This window comes from Coregonus clupeaformis, chromosome 23 (assembly GCF_020615455.1).
Source record: "Coregonus clupeaformis isolate EN_2021a chromosome 23, ASM2061545v1, whole genome shotgun sequence".
NCBI classification, from domain to species: Eukaryota; Metazoa; Chordata; class Actinopteri; order Salmoniformes; family Salmonidae; genus Coregonus; species Coregonus clupeaformis.
The window spans coordinates 51,397,203-51,419,593 of NC_059214.1; the positions used below are offsets into that span (position 1 = coordinate 51,397,203).

Below are 22,391 nucleotides of genomic sequence, written 5' to 3' on the forward strand. Positions count from 1 at the left end.
CTTGCTATTGAGAAAGGCCGCCGTAGGCAGACCTGGCTCTCAAGAGAAGACAGGCTATGTGCACACTGCCCACAAAATGAGGTGGAAACTGAGCTGCACTTCCTAACCTCCTGCCAAATGTATGACCATATTAGAGACACATATTTCCCTCAGATTACAGCGATCCACAAAGAATTCGAAAACAAACCCAATTTTGATAAACTCCCTTATCTACTGGGTGAAAAACCACAGTGTAACATCACAGCTGCAAGATTTGTGACCTGTTGCCACAAGAAAAGGGCAACCAGTGAATAACAAACACCATTGTAAATACAACCCATATTTATGTTTATTTATTTTCCCATTTGTACTTTAACTATTTGCACATTGTTACAACACTGTATATATACATAATATGACATTTGAAATGTCTTTATTCTTTTGAAACTTCTGAGTGTAATGTTTCCTGTTAATATTTATTGTTTATTTCACTTTTGTTTACTATCTACTTCACTTGCTTTGGCAATGTTAACACACGTTTCCCATGCCAATAAATCCCTTAAATTGAATTGAATTGAGAGAGAGAGAGAGAGATGTATGTGTTTATATCAGGGAGAGAGGGAGCGCGAGGGGAATGACTAGCACAGCTTTATCTCAGCCGTCAGACTTCCACCAGAACACTCATGCCAGAATGTTACAATGTTTGAAAAATTAAAGAAGGAAAAAATATCTTCTACTGGTTTCTCGAGCATCGTGAGGCGAGCCAATAGTGATTTGTGGTGTCGTACTCTGGTTGAATGGATGCAAAGAAAGCTGTGGATGACCCAACTGTTATTCGTAGATCTACACTGTCTTTCGAAATGTATTTTCTAAGAAGGTCTCTCAATCAATGATAATGTATGTGTCTAGTGTCGCGATGGAGGCTCATATTCTACTGCAGTGTACTGTATTATGTATCATCATTATGTTTTGGCATTTTGAAACGATCCATGAGAATCAACATGGGAAGTTTATAGAAGCATATCAAATTTGGTGTCAAATGAAAACGAAGAGTATATTTTACCAAAATGCAGGCATATATTCATTTTTTAAACCTTCCTGCATCCTAACAATTTAGGAATAAGCAAAGGCTTTGATTTCTGGTCACACAGATGGAAAAGGGGTCTTACAGAACATCTACTAGAAAAAGTCTTAGAAATACATTAAGAACACCTGCTCTTTCCATGACATAGTCTGACCAGGTGAAAGCTGTGATCCCTTATTGATGTCACTTGTTAAAACCACTTCAGTCAGTGTAGATGAAGGGGAGGAGACAGGTTAAAGAAGGATTTTTAATCCTTGAGACAATTGAGACATGGATTGTGTATGTGTGCCATTCAGAGGGTGAATGGGGAAGACAAGATTTAAGTGCCTTTGAACGGGGTATGGTAGTAGGTGCCAGGTGCACCGGTTTGTGCCAAGAACTGCAACGCTGTTGGGTTTTTCAGGCTCAACCGTTTCCTGTGTGTTTCAAGAATGGTCCACCACCCAAAGGACATCCAGCCAACTTGACACAACATGGGCCAGCATCCCTGTGGAATGCTTTTGACAGCTTGTAGAATCCATGCGTGTTATTTCTTGTCCCGGAAGCTTGCTTGACAGATCCGCTAAGCTGCTAGCCATCAAGCTAACAAAGTTAGTCCAAAATGAGTTTTGCAATGGAGCCCTCTTTGTCTGGAGAAATAAATGAATGGTTCCAGCTGTAAGCTGTATCTCCTACGCTTTCTTTCGGGACAAACTGGATCACTCACCGAGGATTATAGGCTTGAGGTGGCTTCCTTGATCACGCAGGTCGCCAGCCTACGTAAGAAACTGGGGAAAATGCAGAGTGGAATGTTTACATTTTCTACGCCGGTGGCTGGACGGCGTTCGCGCTTGTTGGATGCATCTCCGCCTTGTCGTTTGTCGTTGTCCAACTGTCCGGTGTTGCCCAGAGATCCCCCATCTGATATCGGAGTCGAAGAAGCACAGCAAGAGGAGCATGACAATCTACGATGGTCGCATGTCACGAGCCGTGGAAGCCGAAGACAGCGGCCTCTCGCAAAGCAGTCTACACTCCCAACGAGAGGCCCGGAGCGGATACAAACAACAAATAGTTTCGCCGTCCTGGAGCCTGATCTTCCTGCACCTTCGTCGCTGGGGTTGCCTGTGTCTGCGGCCGCAGTGCCTACTCCTACGATTTTGAAGTCGACCATTACAAACTTCCGTCCCTGCTCTGGATCGAGCGGGGCTTCTCCATCTGTCGGAGGCCTGCACCAGGAGCTGGGAGCAACGGGCTCAAGTTATCCTGCCTCTCGCCCGTCCATAAAGGGTTCTCTGTGAAGCGTGGGAGTGGTCGGATTTCCTCGTCCTTCTCGCCAGCCGTGATTTTGGGCAGCTCCATGGTAAGAAATGTTACCGTTCCTGGTGCAAAAACAATGTCCTATCTCGGAGCTTGAGTAAATTACATTACTAAGCTGCTCCCGAATGTACTATGCAAGGACATGGAAATTGATTCTATCGTAGTCCATGTGGGTTTTAATTACATTATGAAGGGCAGCTCTGAACAGTTGAGCTGATTGACTCTGCTAGACCCTAATAAAAGACCCATCATATCTGGCCCTGTGCCCTCTCTGAATCATGCATTGAACGATTTAGCTGGATTATTTATCTTCACAACTGGCTACGTGATTATTGCAGCTTAATGGGTGTAACTTTTGTTGACAATTTCGATACCTTTTGGAAACAAAACACGTTATATAAGGAGCATGGAATCCACCCAAATCATTTGGGTTCCTGGATTCTTTCACAGCATTATAAGGCTGCGTTGAGACAATGACTTATCAATTACCCAAGCCCAGCTCAGTTAATCCCTACCATTGTGACGCTGAGTTGGCATAATGCTTCAGCAAATGTACATTATACCACGGGCGTTGGTAGACACAATGTAAGTAAACTAATGCGTGTCCCTCGAACTCCGCCTCAATGTCTCTGCTGACCCTACAGAGCTATTGTATGCAGTAATCATGTGCCTATGAACCAGATTTATACTGTTAGCACTGAGGCGGTGTGCCCTAGTAGGAAGTCCACTGTGTGCAGCTCACCCTGTACTAACATAAATAACATGAGCATATCTACTTCTGCTGAGCTTCCCAGTAATGAAAACAAGCAAGCATCCCAGAAAAGTGCTCAAAATAGCCCACGTTAACATATGTAAGAAACAAAGTTCATTAACTCAATAATTTGCTAGTAATAGATGACATTCATATTCTGACCATATTAAGAAACAAGGTTCATTAACTCAATAATTTGCTAGTAATAGATGACATTCATATTCTGACCATCTCTGAAACTCACTTAGATAATACCTTTGATGATACAGTGGTAGCAATACAAGGTTATAACATTTACAGAAAAGACAGATATGCCAATGGTGGAGGTGTTGCTGTTTATATTCAGAACCACATTCTTGGTAAAGCTTAGAGAGGATCTCATGTTAAATACTGTTGAAGTAATATGGCTACAGGTTCATCTGCCTCACCTAAAGCCCATTCTGGTGGGAAGCTGCTATAGACCACCAAGTGCTAACCGTCAGTATCTGGATAACATGTGTCAAATGCTTGATAATGTGTTTGATATCAACAGATAGGTATATTTTCTGGGTGATTTAAATATTGACTGGCTTTCATCAAATCAAATCAAGCTGCCCACTCAAGAAAAAGCTTCAAACTGTAACCAGTGCTTGCAACCTGGTTCAGGTTATCAGTCAACCATTCCAGGGTAGTTACAAACAGCACATAAATGAAATCATCAACATGTATTGATCACATCTTTACCAATGCTGCAGAAATTAGCTTTAAAGCAGTATCCAAATCCATCGGATGTAGTGATCACAATATAGTAGCCATATCTAGGAAAGCCAAAGTTCCAAAGGTTGGGCCTAATATAGTGTATAAGAGGACATAAAATAAATGTTGTAGTGATTCCTATGTTTTTGATGTGAGAGAGAGCAGCACCAGTCTTCCAGCAGGCCTGTAGAGAGAGAGAGAGCAGCACCAGTCTTCCAGCAGGCCTGTAGAGAGAGAGAGCAGCACCAGTCTACCAGCAGGCCTGTAGAGAGAGAGCAGCACCAGTCTTCCAGCAGGCCTGTAGAGAGAGAGAGAGCAGCACCAGTCTTCCAGCAGGCCTCTATAGAGAGAGAGCAGCACCAGTCTACCAGCAGGCCTCTATAGAGAGAGAGAGCAGCACCAGTCTTCCAGCAGGCCTGTAGCGAGAGAGAGAGCAGCACCAGTCTTCCAGCAGGCCTGTAGAGAGAGAGAGCAGCACCAGTCTTCCAGCAGGCCTCTATAGAGAGAGAGAGAGCAGCACCAGTCTTCCAGCAGGCCTGTAGAGAGAGAGAGCAGCACCAGTCTTCCAGCAGGCCTGTAGAGAGAGAGAGAGCAGCACCAGTCTTCCAGCAGGCCTGTAGAGAGAGAGAGAGCAGCACCAGTCTTCCAGCAGGCCTCTATAGAGAGAGAGAGCAGCACCAGTCTTCCAGCAGGCCTGTAGAGAGAGAGAGCAGCACCAGTCTTCCAGCAGGCCTGTAGAGAGAGAGAGAGCAGCACCAGTCTTCCAGCAGGCCTGTAGAGAGAGAGCAGCACCAGTCTACCAGCAGGCCTGTAGAGAGAGAGCAGCACCAGTCTTCCAGCAGGCCTGTAGAGAGAGAGAGAGCAGCACCAGTCTTCCAGCAGGCCTCTATAGAGAGAGAGAGCAGCACCAGTCTACCAGCAGGCCTCTATAGAGAGAGAGAGCAGCACCAGTCTTCCAGCAGGCCTGTAGAGAGAGAGAGAGCAGCACCAGTCTTCCAGCAGGCCTGTAGAGAGAGAGAGCAGCACCAGTCTTCCAGCAGGCCTCTATAGAGAGAGAGAGAGCAGCACCAGTCTTCCAGCAGGCCTGTAGAGAGAGAGAGCAGCACCAGTCTTCCAGCAGGCCTGTAGAGAGAGAGAGAGCAGCACCAGTCTTCCAGCAGGCCTGTAGAGAGAGAGAGCAGCACCAGTCTTCCAGCAGGCCTCTATAGAGAGAGAGCAGCACCAGTCTTCCAGCAGGCCTGTAGAGAGAGAGAGCAGCACCAGTCTTCCAGCAGGCCTGTAGAGAGAGAGAGAGCAGCACCAGTCTTCCAGCAGGCCTGTAGAGAGAGAGCAGCACCAGTCTACCAGCAGGCCTGTAGAGAGAGAGAGAGCAGCACCAGTCTTCCAGCAGGCCTGTAGAGAGAGAGAGAGCAGCACCAGTCTACCAGCAGGCCTGTAGAGAGAGAGAGAGCAGCACCAGTCTTCCAGCAGGCCTGTAGAGAGAGAGAGAGCAGCACCAGTCTTCCAGCAGGCCTCTAGAGAGAGAGAGAGAGCAGCACCAGTCTTCCAGCAGGCCTGTAGAGAGAGAGAGAGCAGCACCAGTCTTCCAGCAGGCCTGTAGAGAGAGAGAGCAGCACCAGTCTACCAGCAGGCCTGTAGAGAGAGAGAGCAGCACCAGTCTACCAGCAGGCCTGTAAGAGAGAGAGAGAGCAGCACCAGTCTACCAGCAGGCCTGTAGAGAGAGAGCAGCACCAGTCTTCCAGCAGGCCTGTAGAGAGAGAGAGCAGCACCAGTCTTCCAGCAGGCCTGTAGAGAGAGAGAGAGCAGCACCAGTCTTCCAGCAGGCCTGTAGAGAGAGAGAGCAGCACCAGTCTTCCAGCAGGCCTGTAGAGAGAGAGAGCAGCACCAGTCTTCCAGCAGGCCTGTAGAGAGAGAGAGAGCAGCACCAGTCTACCAGCAGGCCTGTAGAGAGAGAGAGAGCAGCACCAGTCTTCCAGCAGGCCTGTAGAGAGAGAGAGAGCAGCACCAGTCTTCCAGCAGGCCTCTATATAGAGAGAGAGAGCAGCACCAGTCTTCCAGCAGGCCTGTAGAGAGAGAGAGAGCAGCACCAGTCTTCCAGCAGGCCTGTAGAGAGAGAGCAGCACCAGTCTACCAGCAGGCCTGTAGAGAGAGAGAGAGCAGCACCAGTCTTCCAGCAGGCCTGTAGAGAGAGAGAGAGCAGCACCAGTCTACCAGCAGGCCTGTAGAGAGAGAGAGAGCAGCACCAGTCTTCCAGCAGGCCTGTAGAGAGAGAGAGAGAGCAGCACCAGTCTTCCAGCAGGCCTCTATAGAGAGAGAGAGAGCAGCACCAGTCTTCCAGCAGGCCTGTAGAGAGAGAGAGAGCAGCACCAGTCTTCCAGCAGGCCTGTAGAGAGAGAGAGAGCAGCACCAGTCTACCAGCAGGCCTGTAGAGAGAGAGCAGCACCAGTCTACCAGCAGGCCTGTAGAGAGAGAGAGAGAGCAGCACCAGTCTACCAGCAGGCCTGTAGAGAGAGAGCAGCACCAGTCTTCCAGCAGGCCTGTAGAGAGAGAGAGCAGCACCAGTCTTCCAGCAGGCCTGTAGAGAGAGAGAGAGCAGCACCAGTCTTCCAGCAGGCCTGTAGAGAGAGAGAGCAGCACCAGTCTTCCAGCAGGCCTGTAAGAGAGAGAGAGCAGCACCAGTCTTCCAGCAGGCCTGTAGAGAGAGAGAGAGCAGCACCAGTCTTCCAGCAGGCCTCTATAGAGAGAGAGAGCAGCACCAGTCTACCAGCAGGCCTGTAGAGAGAGAGAGAGCAGCACCAGTCTTCCAGCAGGCCTGTAGAGAGAGAGAGCAGCACCAGTCTTCCAGCAGGCCTGTAGAGAGAGAGAGAGCAGCACCAGTCTTCCAGCAGGCCTGTAGAGAGAGAGCAGCACCAGTCTTCCAGCAGGCCTGTAGAGAGAGAGCAGCACTCTAACCCCTAACCCCTAACCCTACTCTCTGTGTCCTACAGCAGTGTGGACCGTATCCAGCAGGCCTGTAGAGAGAGAGAGAGCAGCACTCTAACCCCTAACCCTACTCTCTGTGTCCTACAGCAGTGTGGACCGTATCCAGCAGGCCTGTAGAGAGAGAGCAGCACTCTAACCCCTAACCCTACTCTCTGTGTCCTACAGCAGTGTGGACCGTATCCAGCAGGCCTGTAGAGAGAGAGCAGCACCAGTCTTCCAGCAGGCCTGTAGAGAGAGAGAGAGCAGCACCAGTCTTCCAGCAGGCCTCTATAGAGAGAGAGAGCAGCACCAGTCTACCAGCAGGCCTCTATAGAGAGAGAGAGCAGCACCAGTCTTCCAGCAGGCCTGTAGAGAGAGAGAGAGCAGCACCAGTCTTCCAGCAGGCCTGTAGAGAGAGAGAGCAGCACCAGTCTTCCAGCAGGCCTCTATAGAGAGAGAGAGAGCAGCACCAGTCTTCCAGCAGGCCTGTAGAGAGAGAGGCAGCACCAGTCTTCCAGCAGGCCTGTAGAGAGAGAGAGAGCAGCACCAGTCTTCCAGCAGGCCTGTAGAGAGAGAGAGAGCAGCACCAGTCTTCCAGCAGGCCTCTATAGAGAGAGAGAGCAGCACCAGTCTTCCAGCAGGCCTGTAGAGAGAGAGAGCAGCACCAGTCTTCCAGCAGGCCTGTAGAGAGAGAGAGAGCAGCACCAGTCTTCCAGCAGGCCTGTAGAGAGAGAGCAGCACCAGTCTACCAGCAGGCCTGTAGAGAGAGAGAGAGCAGCACCAGTCTTCCAGCAGGCCTGTAGAGAGAGAGAGAGCAGCACCAGTCTACCAGCAGGCCTGTAGAGAGAGAGAGAGCAGCACCAGTCTTCCAGCAGGCCTGTAGAGAGAGAGAGAGCAGCACCAGTCTTCCAGCAGGCCTCTATAGAGAGAGCGAGAGCAGCACCAGTCTTCCAGCAGGCCTGTAGAGAGAGAGAGAGCAGCACCAGTCTTCCAGCAGGCCTGTAGAGAGAGAGAGAGCAGCACCAGTCTACCAGCAGGCCTGTAGAGAGAGAGCAGCACCAGTCTACCAGCAGGCCTGTAGAGAGAGAGAGAGCAGCACCAGTCTACCAGCAGGCCTGTAGAGAGAGAGCAGCACCAGTCTTCCAGCAGGCCTGTAGAGAGAGAGAGAGCAGCACCAGTCTTCCAGCAGGCCTGTAGAGAGAGAGAGAGCAGCACCAGTCTTCCAGCAGGCCTGTAGAGAGAGAGAGCAGCACCAGTCTTCCAGCAGGCCTGTAGAGAGAGAGAGAGCAGCACCAGTCTTCCAGCAGGCCTGTAGAGAGAGAGAGAGCAGCACCAGTCTTCCAGCAGGCCTCTATAGAGAGAGAGAGCAGCACCAGTCTACCAGCAGGCCTGTAGAGAGAGAGAGAGCAGCACCAGTCTTCCAGCAGGCCTGTAGAGAGAGAGAGAGCAGCACCAGTCTTCCAGCAGGCCTGTAGAGAGAGAGAGAGCAGCACCAGTCTTCCAGCAGGCCTGTAGAGAGAGAGAGAGCAGCACCAGTCTTCCAGCAGGCCTGTAGAGAGAGAGCAGCACCAGTCTTCCAGCAGGCCTGTAGAGAGAGAGCAGCACTCTAACCCCTAACCCCTAACCCTACTCTCTGTGTCCTACAGCAGTGTGGACCGTATCCAGCAGGCCTGTAGAGAGAGAGAGAGCAGCACCAGTCTACCAGCAGGCCTGTAGAGAGAGAGAGAGCAGCACTCTAACCCCTAACCCTACTCTCTGTGTCCTACAGCAGTGTGGACCGTATCCAGAAGCTGAGGAGAGAATATCATCAGGTCTGTAGAGAGGGAGCAGCACCAGTCTATGAAGAGATAGAGGCCAGACAAAGAGGAGCTGAGTACAACCAATACAAGGTGAGTGACTCATAACCTTATACCAACCTCAAGTCTCCTACCCAACCCTATATCAACCATACCACAACCCCCAAACCAACCCTATATCAACCATACCACAACCCCCAAACCAACCCTATATCATCCATACCACAACCCCCAAACCAACCCTATAATCAACCATACCACAACCCCCAAACCAACCCTATATCAACCATACCACAACCCTATAACAACTGAACCACAACTCACTTTAACCCAACCGTACCAAATCCCTTTAAAGGCCGTTTACCAACCCTGTCACAACCATACCCCAGGCCTGTCACAACCATACCCCAACCCTGTCACAACCATACCCCAACCCTGTCACAACCATACCCCAGCCCTGTCACAACCATACCCCAGCCCTATCACAACCATACCCCAACCCTGTCACAACCATACCCCAGGCCTGTCACAACCATACCCCAACCCTGTCACAACCATACCCCAACCCTGTCACAACCATACCCCAGCCCTGTCACAACCATACCCCCAACCCTGTCACAACCATACCCCAACCCTGTCACAACCATACCCCAGCCCTGTCACAACCATACCCCAGCCCTATCACAACCATACCCCAACCCTGTCACAACCATACCCCAGGCCTGTCACAACCATACCCCAACCCTGTCACAACCATACCCCAGCCCTGTCACAACCATACCCCAGCCCTGTCACAACCATACCCCAACCCTGTCACAACCATACCCCAACCCTGTCACAACCATACCCCAGGCCTGTCACAACCATACCCCCAACCCTGTCACAACCATATCACAACCATACCCCAGCCCTGTCACAACCATACCCCAGCCCTGTCACAACCATACCCCAACCCTGTCACAACCATACCCCAGGCCTGTCACAACCATACCCCAGCCCTGTCACAACCATACCCCAACCCTGTCACAACCATACCCCAGCCCTGTCACAACCATATCCCAGCCCTATCACAGCCATACCCCAGGCCTGTCACAACCATACCCCAACCCTGTCACAACCATACCCCAGCCCTATCACAACCATACCCCAACCCTGTCACAACCATACCCCAGCCCTGTCACAACCATACCCCAGGCCTGTCACAACCATACCCCAGGCCTGTCACAACCATACCCCAACCCTGTCACAACCATACCCCAACCCTGTCACAACCATACCCCAGGCCTGTCACAACCATACCCCAGGCCTGTCACCAACCATACCCCAGCCCTGTCACAACCATACCCCAACCCTGTCACAACCATACCTCAACCCTGTCACAACCATACCCCAACCCTGTCACAACCATACCCCCAGCCCTGTCACAACCATACCCCAACCCTGTCACAACCATACCCCCAACCCTGTCACAACCATACCCCAGCCCTGTCACAACCATACCTCAACCCTGTCACAACCATACCCCAGCCCTGTCACAACCATACCTCAACCCTGTCACAACCATACCCCCAGCCCTGTCACAACCATACCCCAACCCTGTCACAACCATACCCCAACCCTGTCACAACCATACCCCAACCCTGTCACAACCATACCCCCAGCCCTGTCACAACCATACCCCAACCCTGTCACAACCATACCCCAGCCCTGTCACAACCATACCCCAGCCCTGTCACAACCATACCTCAACCCTGTCACAACCATACCTCAACTCTGTCACAACCATACCCCAACCCTGTCACAACCATACCCCAGGCCTGTCACAACCATACCCCAACCCTGTCACAACCATACCCCAACCCTGTCACAACCATACCTCAACCCTGTCACAACCATACCCCAGCCACACCTTACCCAACCCTGTCACAGTCCTCTAGTCAGCTAACTGTACCACAACCCTAAATCAACCCTATATCAACCATACCACAACCCCCAAACCAACCCTATATCATCCATACCACAACCCCCAAACCAACCCTATAATCAACCATACCACAACCCCCAAACCAACCCTATATCAACCATACCACAACCCTATAACAACTGAACCACAACTCACTTTAACCCAACCGTACCAAATCCCTTTAAAGGCCGTTTACCAACCCTGTCACAACCATACCCCAGGCCTGTCACAACCATACCCCAACCCTGTCACAACCATACCCCAACCCTGTCACAACCATACCCCAGCCCTGTCACAACCATACCCCAGCCCTATCACAACCATACCCCAACCCTGTCACAACCATACCCCAGGCCTGTCACAACCATACCCCAACCCTGTCACAACCATACCCCAACCCTGTCACAACCATACCCCAGCCCTGTCACAACCATACCCCAACCCTGTCACAACCATACCCCAACCCTGTCACAACCATACCCCAGCCCTGTCACAACCATACCCCAGCCCTATCACAACCATACCCCAACCCTGTCACAACCATACCCCAGGCCTGTCACAACCATACCCCAACCCTGTCACAACCATACCCCAGCCCTGTCACAACCATACCCCAGCCCTGTCACAACCATACCCCAACCCTGTCACAACCATACCCCAACCCTGTCACAACCATACCCCAGGCCTGTCACAACCATACCCCAACCCTGTCACAACCATATCACAACCATACCCCAGCCCTGTCACAACCATACCCCAGCCCTGTCACAACCATACCCCAACCCTGTCACAACCATACCCCAGGCCTGTCACAACCATACCCCAGCCCTGTCACAACCATACCCCAACCCTGTCACAACCATACCCCAGCCCTGTCACAACCATATCCCAGCCCTATCACAGCCATACCCCAGGCCTGTCACAACCATACCCCAACCCTGTCACAACCATACCCCAGCCCTATCACAACCATACCCCAACCCTGTCACAACCATACCCCAGCCCTGTCACAACCATACCCCAGGCCTGTCACAACCATACCCCAGGCCTGTCACAACCATACCCCAACCCTGTCACAACCATACCCCAACCCTGTCACAACCATACCCCAGGCCTGTCACAACCATACCCCAGGCCTGTCACAACCATACCCCAGCCCTGTCACAACCATACCCCAACCCTGTCACAACCATACCTCAACCCTGTCACAACCATACCCCAACCCTGTCACAACCATACCCCAGCCCTGTCACAACCATACCCCAACCCTGTCACAACCATACCCCAACCCTGTCACAACCATACCCCAGCCCTGTCACAACCATACCTCAACCCTGTCACAACCATACCCCAGCCCTGTCACAACCATACCTCAACCCTGTCACAACCATACCCCAGCCCTGTCACAACCATACCCCAACCCTGTCACAACCATACCCCAACCCTGTCACAACCATACCCCAACCCTGTCACAACCATACCCCAGCCCTGTCACAACCATACCCCAACCCTGTCACAACCATACCCCAGCCCTGTCACAACCATACCCCAGCCCTGTCACAACCATACCTCAACCCTGTCACAACCATACCTCAACTCTGTCACAACCATACCCCAACCCTGTCACAACCATACCCCAGGCCTGTCACAACCATACCCCAACCCTGTCACAACCATACCCCAACCCTGTCACAACCATACCTCAACCCTGTCACAACCATACCCCAGCCACACCTTACCCAACCCTGTCACAGTCCTCTAGTCAGCTAACTGTACCACAACCCTAAATCAACCCTTGTTGAACAATCATACCACAACCCCCTAATCCTTATCAGTCCTCTACTTAGCCTATAAGAACGCCCTATTCACCTCTGAACAACCCTTGGCTTGGGTGGTCAGCGTCCATCAGTCCTTTATTTCATTAGCTATCAAATCAACATGTATTGGTGACGTACACAGTTTGGCAGATGTTATAGTGGTGCAGTGAAACGCTTGTCACTAGCTCATTACGGTGCAGTGAAACGCTTGTGTCACTAGCTCATTACGGTGCAGTGAAACGCTTGTGTCACTAGCTCATTATGGTGCAGTGAAACGCTTGTGTCACTAGCTCATTACGGTGCAGTGAAACGCTTGTCACTAGCTCATTACGGTGCAGTGAAACGCTTGTGTCACTAGCTCATTACGGTGCAGTGAAACGCTTGTCACTAGCTCATTACGGTGCAGTGAAACGCTTGTGTCACTAGCTCATTACGGTGCAGTGAAACGCTTGTCACTAGCTCATTACGGTGCAGTGAAACGCTTGTGTCACTAGCTCATTACAGTGCAGTGAAACGCTTGTCACTAGCTCATTATGGTGCAGTGAAACGCTTGTGTCACTAGCTCATTACGGTGCAGTGAAACGCTTGTGTCACTAGCTCATTAAGGTGCAGTGAAACGCTTGTGTCACTAGCTCATTACGGTGCAGTGAAACGCTTGTCACTAGCTCTTATCCACCTCATTGTATTCAGGAATTGAACAACTATTATGCTACCAGGGTTTTGTCTCCCTGAAGCCCATCACTAATACACCTCTCACAGGATGAATGAAAACAGAGAGATAGTGAGTTATACAAAACTACAAGTCATATGTTCCTTAAAAAAGATAGGAATCTATTATTTGGGGATTTTTGTCCTGTTTTGGTATGCTCTTTTAAACTGTGATCTCTGATCAGTATTCAAACCCCGAAGAACAGATCAACTTCCCTTATAGTGGGATCAATAGAGACGTCTCTCAATACTGATGAGAAAAGGTTTCTTTGTTTACGAAGCACAGAAACATTAGGAGCATAAGAGGCAGCAGAGGTATGGGCAAATAAAGATTGGATTAAAAAGGGGCAGGAGGAATGAAGATCAAATTAGAGAAACTCCGAACTCCAAACAGCTAACGAGCTGCCTCATTAGGGAAGATGTATTTGGTAATAAAACACACAGGTGAGTATTTATCTCTCCATTCAGCAACAATTAGACAGATGTTGTGTCCCAAATGGCACCATATTCCCTTTTACAGTGCACTACGTTTCTATAGACTCTGGCCAAAAGTAGTGCACTATATAGGGAATATGGTTCCATTTGGGACACATTCGGGGAACATAAATGTAAAGGTTGTCTGTGTGAGAAGAGGAAGGAATCTGATTTTATTGACCTTTTTCTTTTCTACCATGTTTGGTGATTCACTAACTCACGGACCCGTGGTTACATTCTCCCTGATTCATGTTGCTGACTGTGTTTCTACCGTTAGTGATCTGATGTTTAGCTAGAATCTATTGCGAAGCAACAAACGGCACACGGTGTGTGTGTGTGTGTGTGTGTGTATGTGTGTGTGTGTGTGTGTACGCACGTGTATGAAGTGGTGGGACGGCTATAACAGCACCCTGTTGATTGAGCTTTTCTCGCCTTAGGGGAACGTCTGCCGTTGTTTTTACACAACACACACACCTTTTGTTTCCCACGGTGTCTCTACAGTGAGGGAACAAAGTATTTGATCCCCTGCTGATTTTATACGTTTGCCCACTGACAAAGAAATGATCAGTCTATCATTTTAATGGTAGGTTTATTTGAACAGTGAGAGACAGAATAACAACAACAATCCAGAAAAATGCATGTAAAAAATGTTATCAATTGATTTGCATTTTAATGAGGGGAAATAAGTATTTGACCCCTCTGCAAAACATTACTTAGTACTTGGTGGCAAAACCCTTGTTGGCAATCACAGAGGTCAGACGTTTCTTGTAGTTGGCCACCAGGTTTGTACACATCTCAGGAGGGATTTTGTCCCACTCCTCTTTGCAGATCTTCTCCAAGTCATTAAGGTTTTGAGCCTGACGTTTGGCAACTCGAACCTTCAGCTCCCTCCACAGATTTTACATTTACATTTACATTTACATCATTTAGCAGACGCTCTTATCCAGAGCGACTTACAAATTGGTGCATTCACCCTATAGCCAGTGGGATAACCACTTTACAATTGTTTATTTTATTTTATTTTCTATGGGATAAGGTCTGGAGACTGTCTAGGCCACTCCAGGACCTTAATGTGCTTCTTCTTGAGCCACTCCTTTGTTGCCTTGGCCATGTGTTTTGGGTCATTGTCATGCTGGAATACCCACCCACGACCCATTTTCAATGCCCTGGCTGAGGGAAGGAGGTTCTCACCCAAGATTTGACGGTACATGACCCCGTCCATCGTCCCTTTGATGTGGTGAAGTTGTCCTGTCCCCTTAGCAGAAAAACACCCCCAAAGCATAATGTTTCCACCTCCATGTTTGATGGTGGGGATGGTGTTCTTGGGGTCATAGACAGCATTCCTCCTCCTCCAAACATGGCGAGTTGAGTTGATGCCAAAGAGCTCGATTTTGGTCTCATCTGACCACAACACTTTCACCCAGTTCTCCTCTGAATCATTCAGATGTTCATTGACAAACTTCAGACGGGCCTGTATATGTGCTTTCTTGAGCAGGGGGACCTTGCGGACGCTGCAGGATTTCAGTCCTTCACGGCGTAGTGTGTTACCAATTGTTTTCTTGGTGACTATGGTCCCAGCTGCCTTGAGATCATTGACAAGATCCTCCCATGTAGTTCTGGGCTGATTCCTCACCGTTGTCATGATCATTGCAACTCCACGAGGTGAGATCTTGCATGGAGCCCCAGGCCGAGGGAGATTGACAGTTCTTTTGTGTTTCTTCCATTTGCGAATAATCGCATCAACTGTTGTCACCTTCTCACCAAGCTGCTTGGCGATGGTCTTGTAGCCCATTCCAGCCTTGTGTAGGTCTACAATCTTGTCCCTGACATCATTGGAGAGCTCTTTGGTCTTGGCCATGGTGGAGAGTTTGGAATCTGATTGATTGATTGCTTCTGTGGACAGGTGTCTTTTATACAGGTAACAAACTGAGATTAGGAGCACTCCCTTTAAGAGTGTGCTCCTAATCTCAGCTCGTTACCTGTATAAAAGACACCTGGGAGCCAGAAATCTTTCTGATTGAGAGGGGGTCAAATACTTATTTCCCTCATTAAAATGCAAATTAATTTATAACATTTTTGACATAGGTTTTTCTGGATTTTTTTGTTGTTCTTCTGTCTCTCACTGTTCAAATAAACCTACCATTAAAATTATGGACTGATCATGTCTTTGTCAGTGGGCAAACGTACAAAATCAGCAGGAGATCAAATACTTTTTTCCCTCACTGTAGTTCTCATAGCTGTAAATCCCCAGTCCTCCACAATATGGTTGCTGACTATTGCTGTGCCTGATTTGTGATGTCTGAAACGCTCACCAAAAAACCCACCATTTATGGACAAAACGGTTTGTGAAGTGTTTAGATGATTCAATCACAATTTGGATAAGAGGAGTTTTAATTTAACGTAGTTTACTCTGTGTGTATTTAATGTCTCTGCTTTGACATTCTAGTTCTTCTTGTGAATCCACTGTGATATAAACATAACCCCACTGTCCTTCTCCAGCTATGAAGTGGACTCTGTCTTGTGTAAATGTTTTCTGGTTGGCTTCATTCTGTTCTGTGGAAGAGATTCTAAGATATAGAGAGAGTGTATTTCCTCACTGGTGGACTCTCCTCTTCCTCTGTATTTATTGGTTAATGCGTCCCAAATGAAAGCCTATTCACTATGGGCCCTGGTCAACAATAGTGCACTATATAAGGCATAGGGTGTCATTAGGGGCGCACTCACCTGTTAGAGTAGTGGCGTGTTTACCCTTTTGACACTATCATGTTGACGCACACTTTATTGCACCGGCTCACATTGTCCTTTAGCTGGCCTCATCCTGTAGAAAGACCCTGTCTGAGGCTCCAGGCCAGGGAGAGGGGCTCAGACAGCGGGCAGACGGGACAGAGAGGGTGGGAGGCAGGACCAGCAGGTAGAGGGCTGTATGCTGGTCTGTTTCATCGAGCAGACTGGACAGAGAGAGTGACTTTCTATTACAGATTAATTTTCGAAATGTTATTTGCACATTAACAAAATAGTAAAAACATGATTTTTAACCTGATTTTCAAAAATGGTCTTCTTCAAATTGGGTTGCCTATGGTTTGTAAACTAAAGACTAAGGTAATATCCAGTAGCCAAGACCAATATGTATACCAGGACATTGGTGCCAAGATCCAGACCCAGTGAGTTGAGACCATAACAAGTTAAAGGCATAATGTATGTGGTCTCAAGACCAAGACCACCAGATCAAGACTCCATGGGCCCTTTCTTCAATTGTAAGAAACTCAAGTAGAGTAAACTACAGTAGAGTAGAATACAGTAGAGTAGAGTAGAGTAGAGTAGAATACAGTAGAATACAGTAGAGTAGAATACAGTAGAATACAGTAGAATACAGTAGAGTAGAATACAGTAGTGTAGAATACAGTAGAGTAGAATACAGTAGAGTAGAATACAGTAGAGTAGAATACAGTAGAGTAGAATACAGTAGAATACAGTAGAATACAGTAGAGTAGAATACAGTAGTGTAGAATACAGTAGAGTAGAATACAGTAGAGTAGAATACAGTAGAATACAGTAGAGTAGAATACAGTAGAGTAGGGTACAGTAGAATACAGTAGAGTAGAGTAGAGTAGAATACAGTAGAGTACAGTAGAGTAGGGTACAGTAGAGTAGAATACAGTAGAGTAGAATACAGTAGAGTAGAGTACAGTAGAGTAGAATACAGTAGAGTAGAATACAGTAGAGTAGAATACAGTAAAGTAGGGTACAGTAGAGAAGAATACAGTAGAGGACAGTAGAGTACAGTAGAGTAGAATACAGTAGAGTACAGTAGAGTGGAGTAGAGTACAGTAGAGTAGGGTACAGTAGAGTAGAATACAGTAGAATACAGTAGAGTAGAATAGAGTAGAGTACAGTAGAGTAGAGTAGAGTACAGTAGAGTAGAATACAGTAGAGTAGAATACAGTAGAGTACAGTAGAGTAGAGTAGAGTACAGTAGAGTAGGGTACAGTAGAGTAGAATACAGTAGAATACAGTAGAGTAGAATAGAGTAGAGTACAGTAGAGTAGAGTAGGGTACAGTAGAGTAGAATACAGTAGAGTACAGTAGAGTAGAGTAGAGTACAGTAGAGTAGAATACAGTAGAGTAGGGTACAGTATAGTAGAGTACAGTAGAGTAGAGTAGAGTACAGTAGAGTAGAATACAGTAGAATAGGGTACAGTAGAGTAGAATACAGTAGAGTAGAATACAGTAGAGTAGAGTACAGTAGAGTAGAATACAGTAGAGTAGAATACAGTAGAGTAGGGTACAGTAGAGTAGAATACAGTAGAGTAGAATACAGTAGAATACAGTAGAGTAGGGTACAGTAGAGTAGAATACAGTAGAGTAGAATACAGTAGAGTAGAATACAGTAGAATAGAATACAGTAGAATACAGTAGAGTAGGGTACAGTAGAGTATAATACAATAGAGTAGAATACAGTAGAGTAGAATACAGTAGAGTAGAATACAGTAGAATACAGTAGAGTAGGGTACAGTAGAGTAGAATACAGTAGAGTAGGGTACAGTAGAGTAGAATACAGTAGAGTAGAGTACAGTAGAGTAGAATACAGTAGAGTAGGGTACAGTAGAGTAGGCTATGTTCATTTAACAATATGTTTGTTATTGCTTTGGATTGTAGAATCACCTATATAAGGAATAGTCTCGAAAACCCGACCCTAGAAAACACCGTGACTAGGCAACACCGTGACTAGGCAACACCGTGACTAAGCAACACCGTGACTAGGCAACCCCAACCCTAGGCAACACCGTGACTAGGCAACACCGTGACTAGGCAACCCCAACCCTAGGCAACACCGTGACTAGGCAACACAGTGACTAGGCAACACAGTGACTAGGCAACCCCAACCCTAGGCAACACTGTGACTAGGCAACACCGTGACTAGGCAACCCCAACCCTAGGCAACACTGTGACTAGGCAACACCGTGACTAGGCAACACCGTGACTAGGCAACACAGTGACTAGGCAACCCCAACCCTAGGCAACACTGTGACTAGGCAACACCGTCACTAGGCAACACAGTGACTAGGCAACCCCAACCCTAGGCAACACTGTGACTAGGCAACACCGTGACTAGGCAACACAGTGACTAGGCAACACAGTGACTAGGCAACACCGTGACTAGGCAACCCCAACCCTAGGCAACCCCGTGACTAGGCAACACCAACCCTAGGCAACCCTGTGACTAGGCAATCCCGTGACTAGGCAACCCCGTGACTAGGCAACACCGTGACTAGGCAACCCCAACCCTAGGCAACACCGTGACTAGGCAACACCGTGACTAAGCAACCCCAACCCTAGGCAACACCGTGACTAGGCAACACCGTGACTAAGCAACCCCAACCCTAGGCAACACCGTGACTAGGCAACACTGCGACTAGGCAACACTGCGACTAGGCAACACCAACCCTAGGCAACACCGTGACTAGGCAACACCGCGACTAGGCAACACCGCGACTAGGCAACACCGTGACTAGGCAACCCCAACCCTAGGCAACACCGTGACTAGGCAACACCGTGACTAGGTAACACTGCGACTAGGCAACACCGTGACTAGGCAACACTAAATGATGGACTATTTTAGCATAGAGGAACTACGTCACTGCCTACGTCACTACTCTATCTGCTTCAATAAAATACTAAACAGCGGCTAGCAAGCTGGAGATTACTGAAGTTATTTTTAATGAGTGTATTTTGCAATTGGCTAGTTTGCGTCAACTACCTTAACTAACATCACTGCAAAGGTTTTGACTGCAAACTTTGGTTTTTAATTGCAATTTTATGTCATGTCTGCCTCGTGATTTATTGGGAATTTGTGTTCTCCCCTAATCAACGTAGGCAGTGACGTGGTTCCTCTATGCCTAAAGAGTCCGTCATTGAAAACAGACCCTAGTCCCCATGTTGCCTAGTCCCCGTGTTGCCTAGTCCCCATGTTGCCTAGTCACGGTGTTGCCTAGTCCCCATGTTGCCTAGTCCCCATGTTGCCTAGTCACGGTGTTGCCTCGTCACGGTGTTGCCTAGGGTCGGGTTTTCGAGACTATATAAGGAATGGGTTTTGGATGCATCCCTCGTCTTGTCCAATGGCACTCTGACTACAGCATGCAGACATTCTCCTTCCCTGACCTGGATCCTTAGTTTTAACTTCCTGAGGCAGCTCTCTTCATCCTGGGGGTTGCACCAAAACGAAAAGAAAGGAGGAGGGGTATTGTTTCATGATTAACAACTCATGGTGTGATTGTAGTAACATACAGGAACTCAAGTCCTTTTGTTCTCCTGATCTGGAATACCTCACCATCAAATGGCGACCGCATTACCTCCTGAGAGAATGATCTTCTGTCATCGTCACTGCCGTGTAAATTCCCCCCCCCCAAGCCGACACCGTGACGGCTTTCAAGGAAGTACACTGGACTATTCAAATTTTTATTATTTTTATCCACATGTTGAGTCGTTTTCACAGGTATCTATTTCCTTACATCCGGTCAAACTGTTTAGGCTGAAGCTGTGTTGTTGATGACAGACCTGGGTTCAAATGCTTTTTGAAGTCTTTTGAGTAACTTTGAGCATTTTCTTGACCCTGCCTGACGTGCCAGATTGGCGGAGTTTGCACTTTTACGACTAATGTATTGGTTCCATTGCGCCAGGCAAGCTGAATCAGCATAAAGTATTTATATGAAATCCACTAGGTCTGGAAGCTGTGCTGTTGATCAGTCTGAAATAGCGTGTTATCCCATGGTCCACAGGAGTCAGTCTGTTATCCATAGAGAACAGGCAGAGAACAGAGAACAGGCAGAGAATAGAGAACAGGCAGAGAACAGAGAACAGACAGAGAACAGGCAGAGAACAGAGAACAGGCAGAGAACAGAGAACAGGCAGAGAACAAGACAAGGGGTGGCGGTCTGTGTGTATTTGTAAACAACAGCTGGTGTACAAAATCAAATACTAAGGAAGTCTCAAGGTTTTGCTGGCCTGAGGTAGAGTATCTCATGAGAAGCTGTAGACCACACTATTTACCAAGAGAGTTTTCATCTATATTTTTCGTAGCTGTCTATTTACCACCACAAACCGATGCTGGCACTAAGACCTAAAACTGCACTCCATGAGCTGTATAAGGCCATAAGCAAACAGGAAAACGCTCATCCAGAGGCAGCGCTCCTAGTGGCCAGGGACTTTAATGATGGGAAACTTAAATCCGTTCTACCTCATTTCTACCAGCATGTTAAATGTGCAACCAGAGGAAAAAAAAAACTCTAGACCACCTTTACTCCACACACAGAGACGCATACAAAGCTCTCCCTCGCCCTCCATTTGGAAAATCTGACCATAACTCTATCCTCCTGATTCCTGCTTATAAGCTAAAACTAAAGCAGGAAGCACCAGTGACTTGGTTAATAAAAAAGTGGTCAGATGACGCAGATGCTAAGCTACAGGACTGTTTTGCTAGCACAGACTGAAACATGTTCCGGGATTCTTCAGATAGCATTGAGGAGTACACCACATCAGTCACTGGCTTCATCAATAAGTGCATCGATGACGTCGTCCCCACAGTGACCGTACATACGTACCCCAACCAGAAGCCATGGATTACAGGAAACATCCTCACTTAGCTAAAGGGTAGAGCTGCCGCTTTCAAGGAACGGGACTCTAACCTGGACGCTTATAAGAAATCCCGCTATGCCCTCCGACGAACCATCAAACAGGCAAAGAGTCAATACAGGACTAAGATTGAATTGCACTACACTGGCTCTGATGCTCGTCGGATGTGGCAGGGCTTGAAAACTATTACAGACTACAAAGGGAAGCACAGCCGCAAGCTTCCCAGTGACACAAGCCTACCAGATGAGCTAAACCACTTCTATGCTCGCTTCGAGGCTAGCAACACTGAAGCATGCATGAGAGCACCAGCTGTTCCGGATGACTATGTGATCACGCTCTCCGTAACTGATGTGAGTAAGACTTTTAAGCAGGTCAACATTCACAAGGCGGCAGGGCCAGACGGATTACCAGGACGTGTACTCCGAGCATGTGCTGACCAACTGGCAAGTGTCTTCACTGACATTTTCAACATGTCCCTGACTGAGTCTGTAATACCAACATTTCAAGCAGACCACCATAGTCCCCGTGCCCAAGGACACTAAGATAACCTGCCTAAATGACTACCGACCCGTAGCACTGACGTCTGTAGCCATGAAGTGCTTTGAAAGGCTGGTCATGGCTCACATCAACACCATTATCCCAGAAACCCTAGTCCCACTCAATTTGCATACCGCCCCAACAGATCCACAGATGATGCAATCTCTATTGCACTCCACACTGCCCTTTCCCACCTGGACAAGAGGAACACCTACGTGAGAATGCTATTCATTGACTACAGCTCAGCATTCAACACCATAGTGCCCTCAAAGCTCATCACTAAGATAAGGATCCTGGGACTAAACACCTCCCTTTTGCAACTGGATCCTGGACTTCCTGACGGGCCGACCCCAGGTGGTAAGGGTAGGTAACAACACATCTGCCACACTGATCATCAACACGGGGGCCCCTCAGGGGTGCGGGCTCAGTCCCCTCCTGTAACTCCCTGTTCACCCATGACTGCTTTGCCAGGCACGACTCCAACACCATCATTAAGTTTGCTGACGACACAACAGTGGTAGGCCTGATCACCGACAACGATGAGACAGCCTATAGGGAGGAGGTCAGAGACCTGGCCGTGTGGTGCCAGGATAACAACCTCTCCCTCAACGTGACCAAGACAAAGGAGATGATTGTGGACTACAGGAAAAAAAGAGGACTG

The 22,391-nt window shown here is 48.3% G+C and overlaps 1 protein-coding gene across 1 annotated transcript in view; it reads left to right on the forward strand.

The window, feature by feature from the left end:
• Positions 1–22,391, forward strand: part of pard3bb (par-3 family cell polarity regulator beta b) — a 627,684-nt gene that overhangs the window by 483,116 nt on the left and 122,177 nt on the right. The window contains exon 20 of the mRNA XM_041843623.2: positions 8,575–8,695. Within this exon, the coding sequence (XP_041699557.2) occupies positions 8,575–8,695 (121 nt within the window). The remainder of the gene's footprint in view (positions 1–8,574; positions 8,696–22,391) is intronic.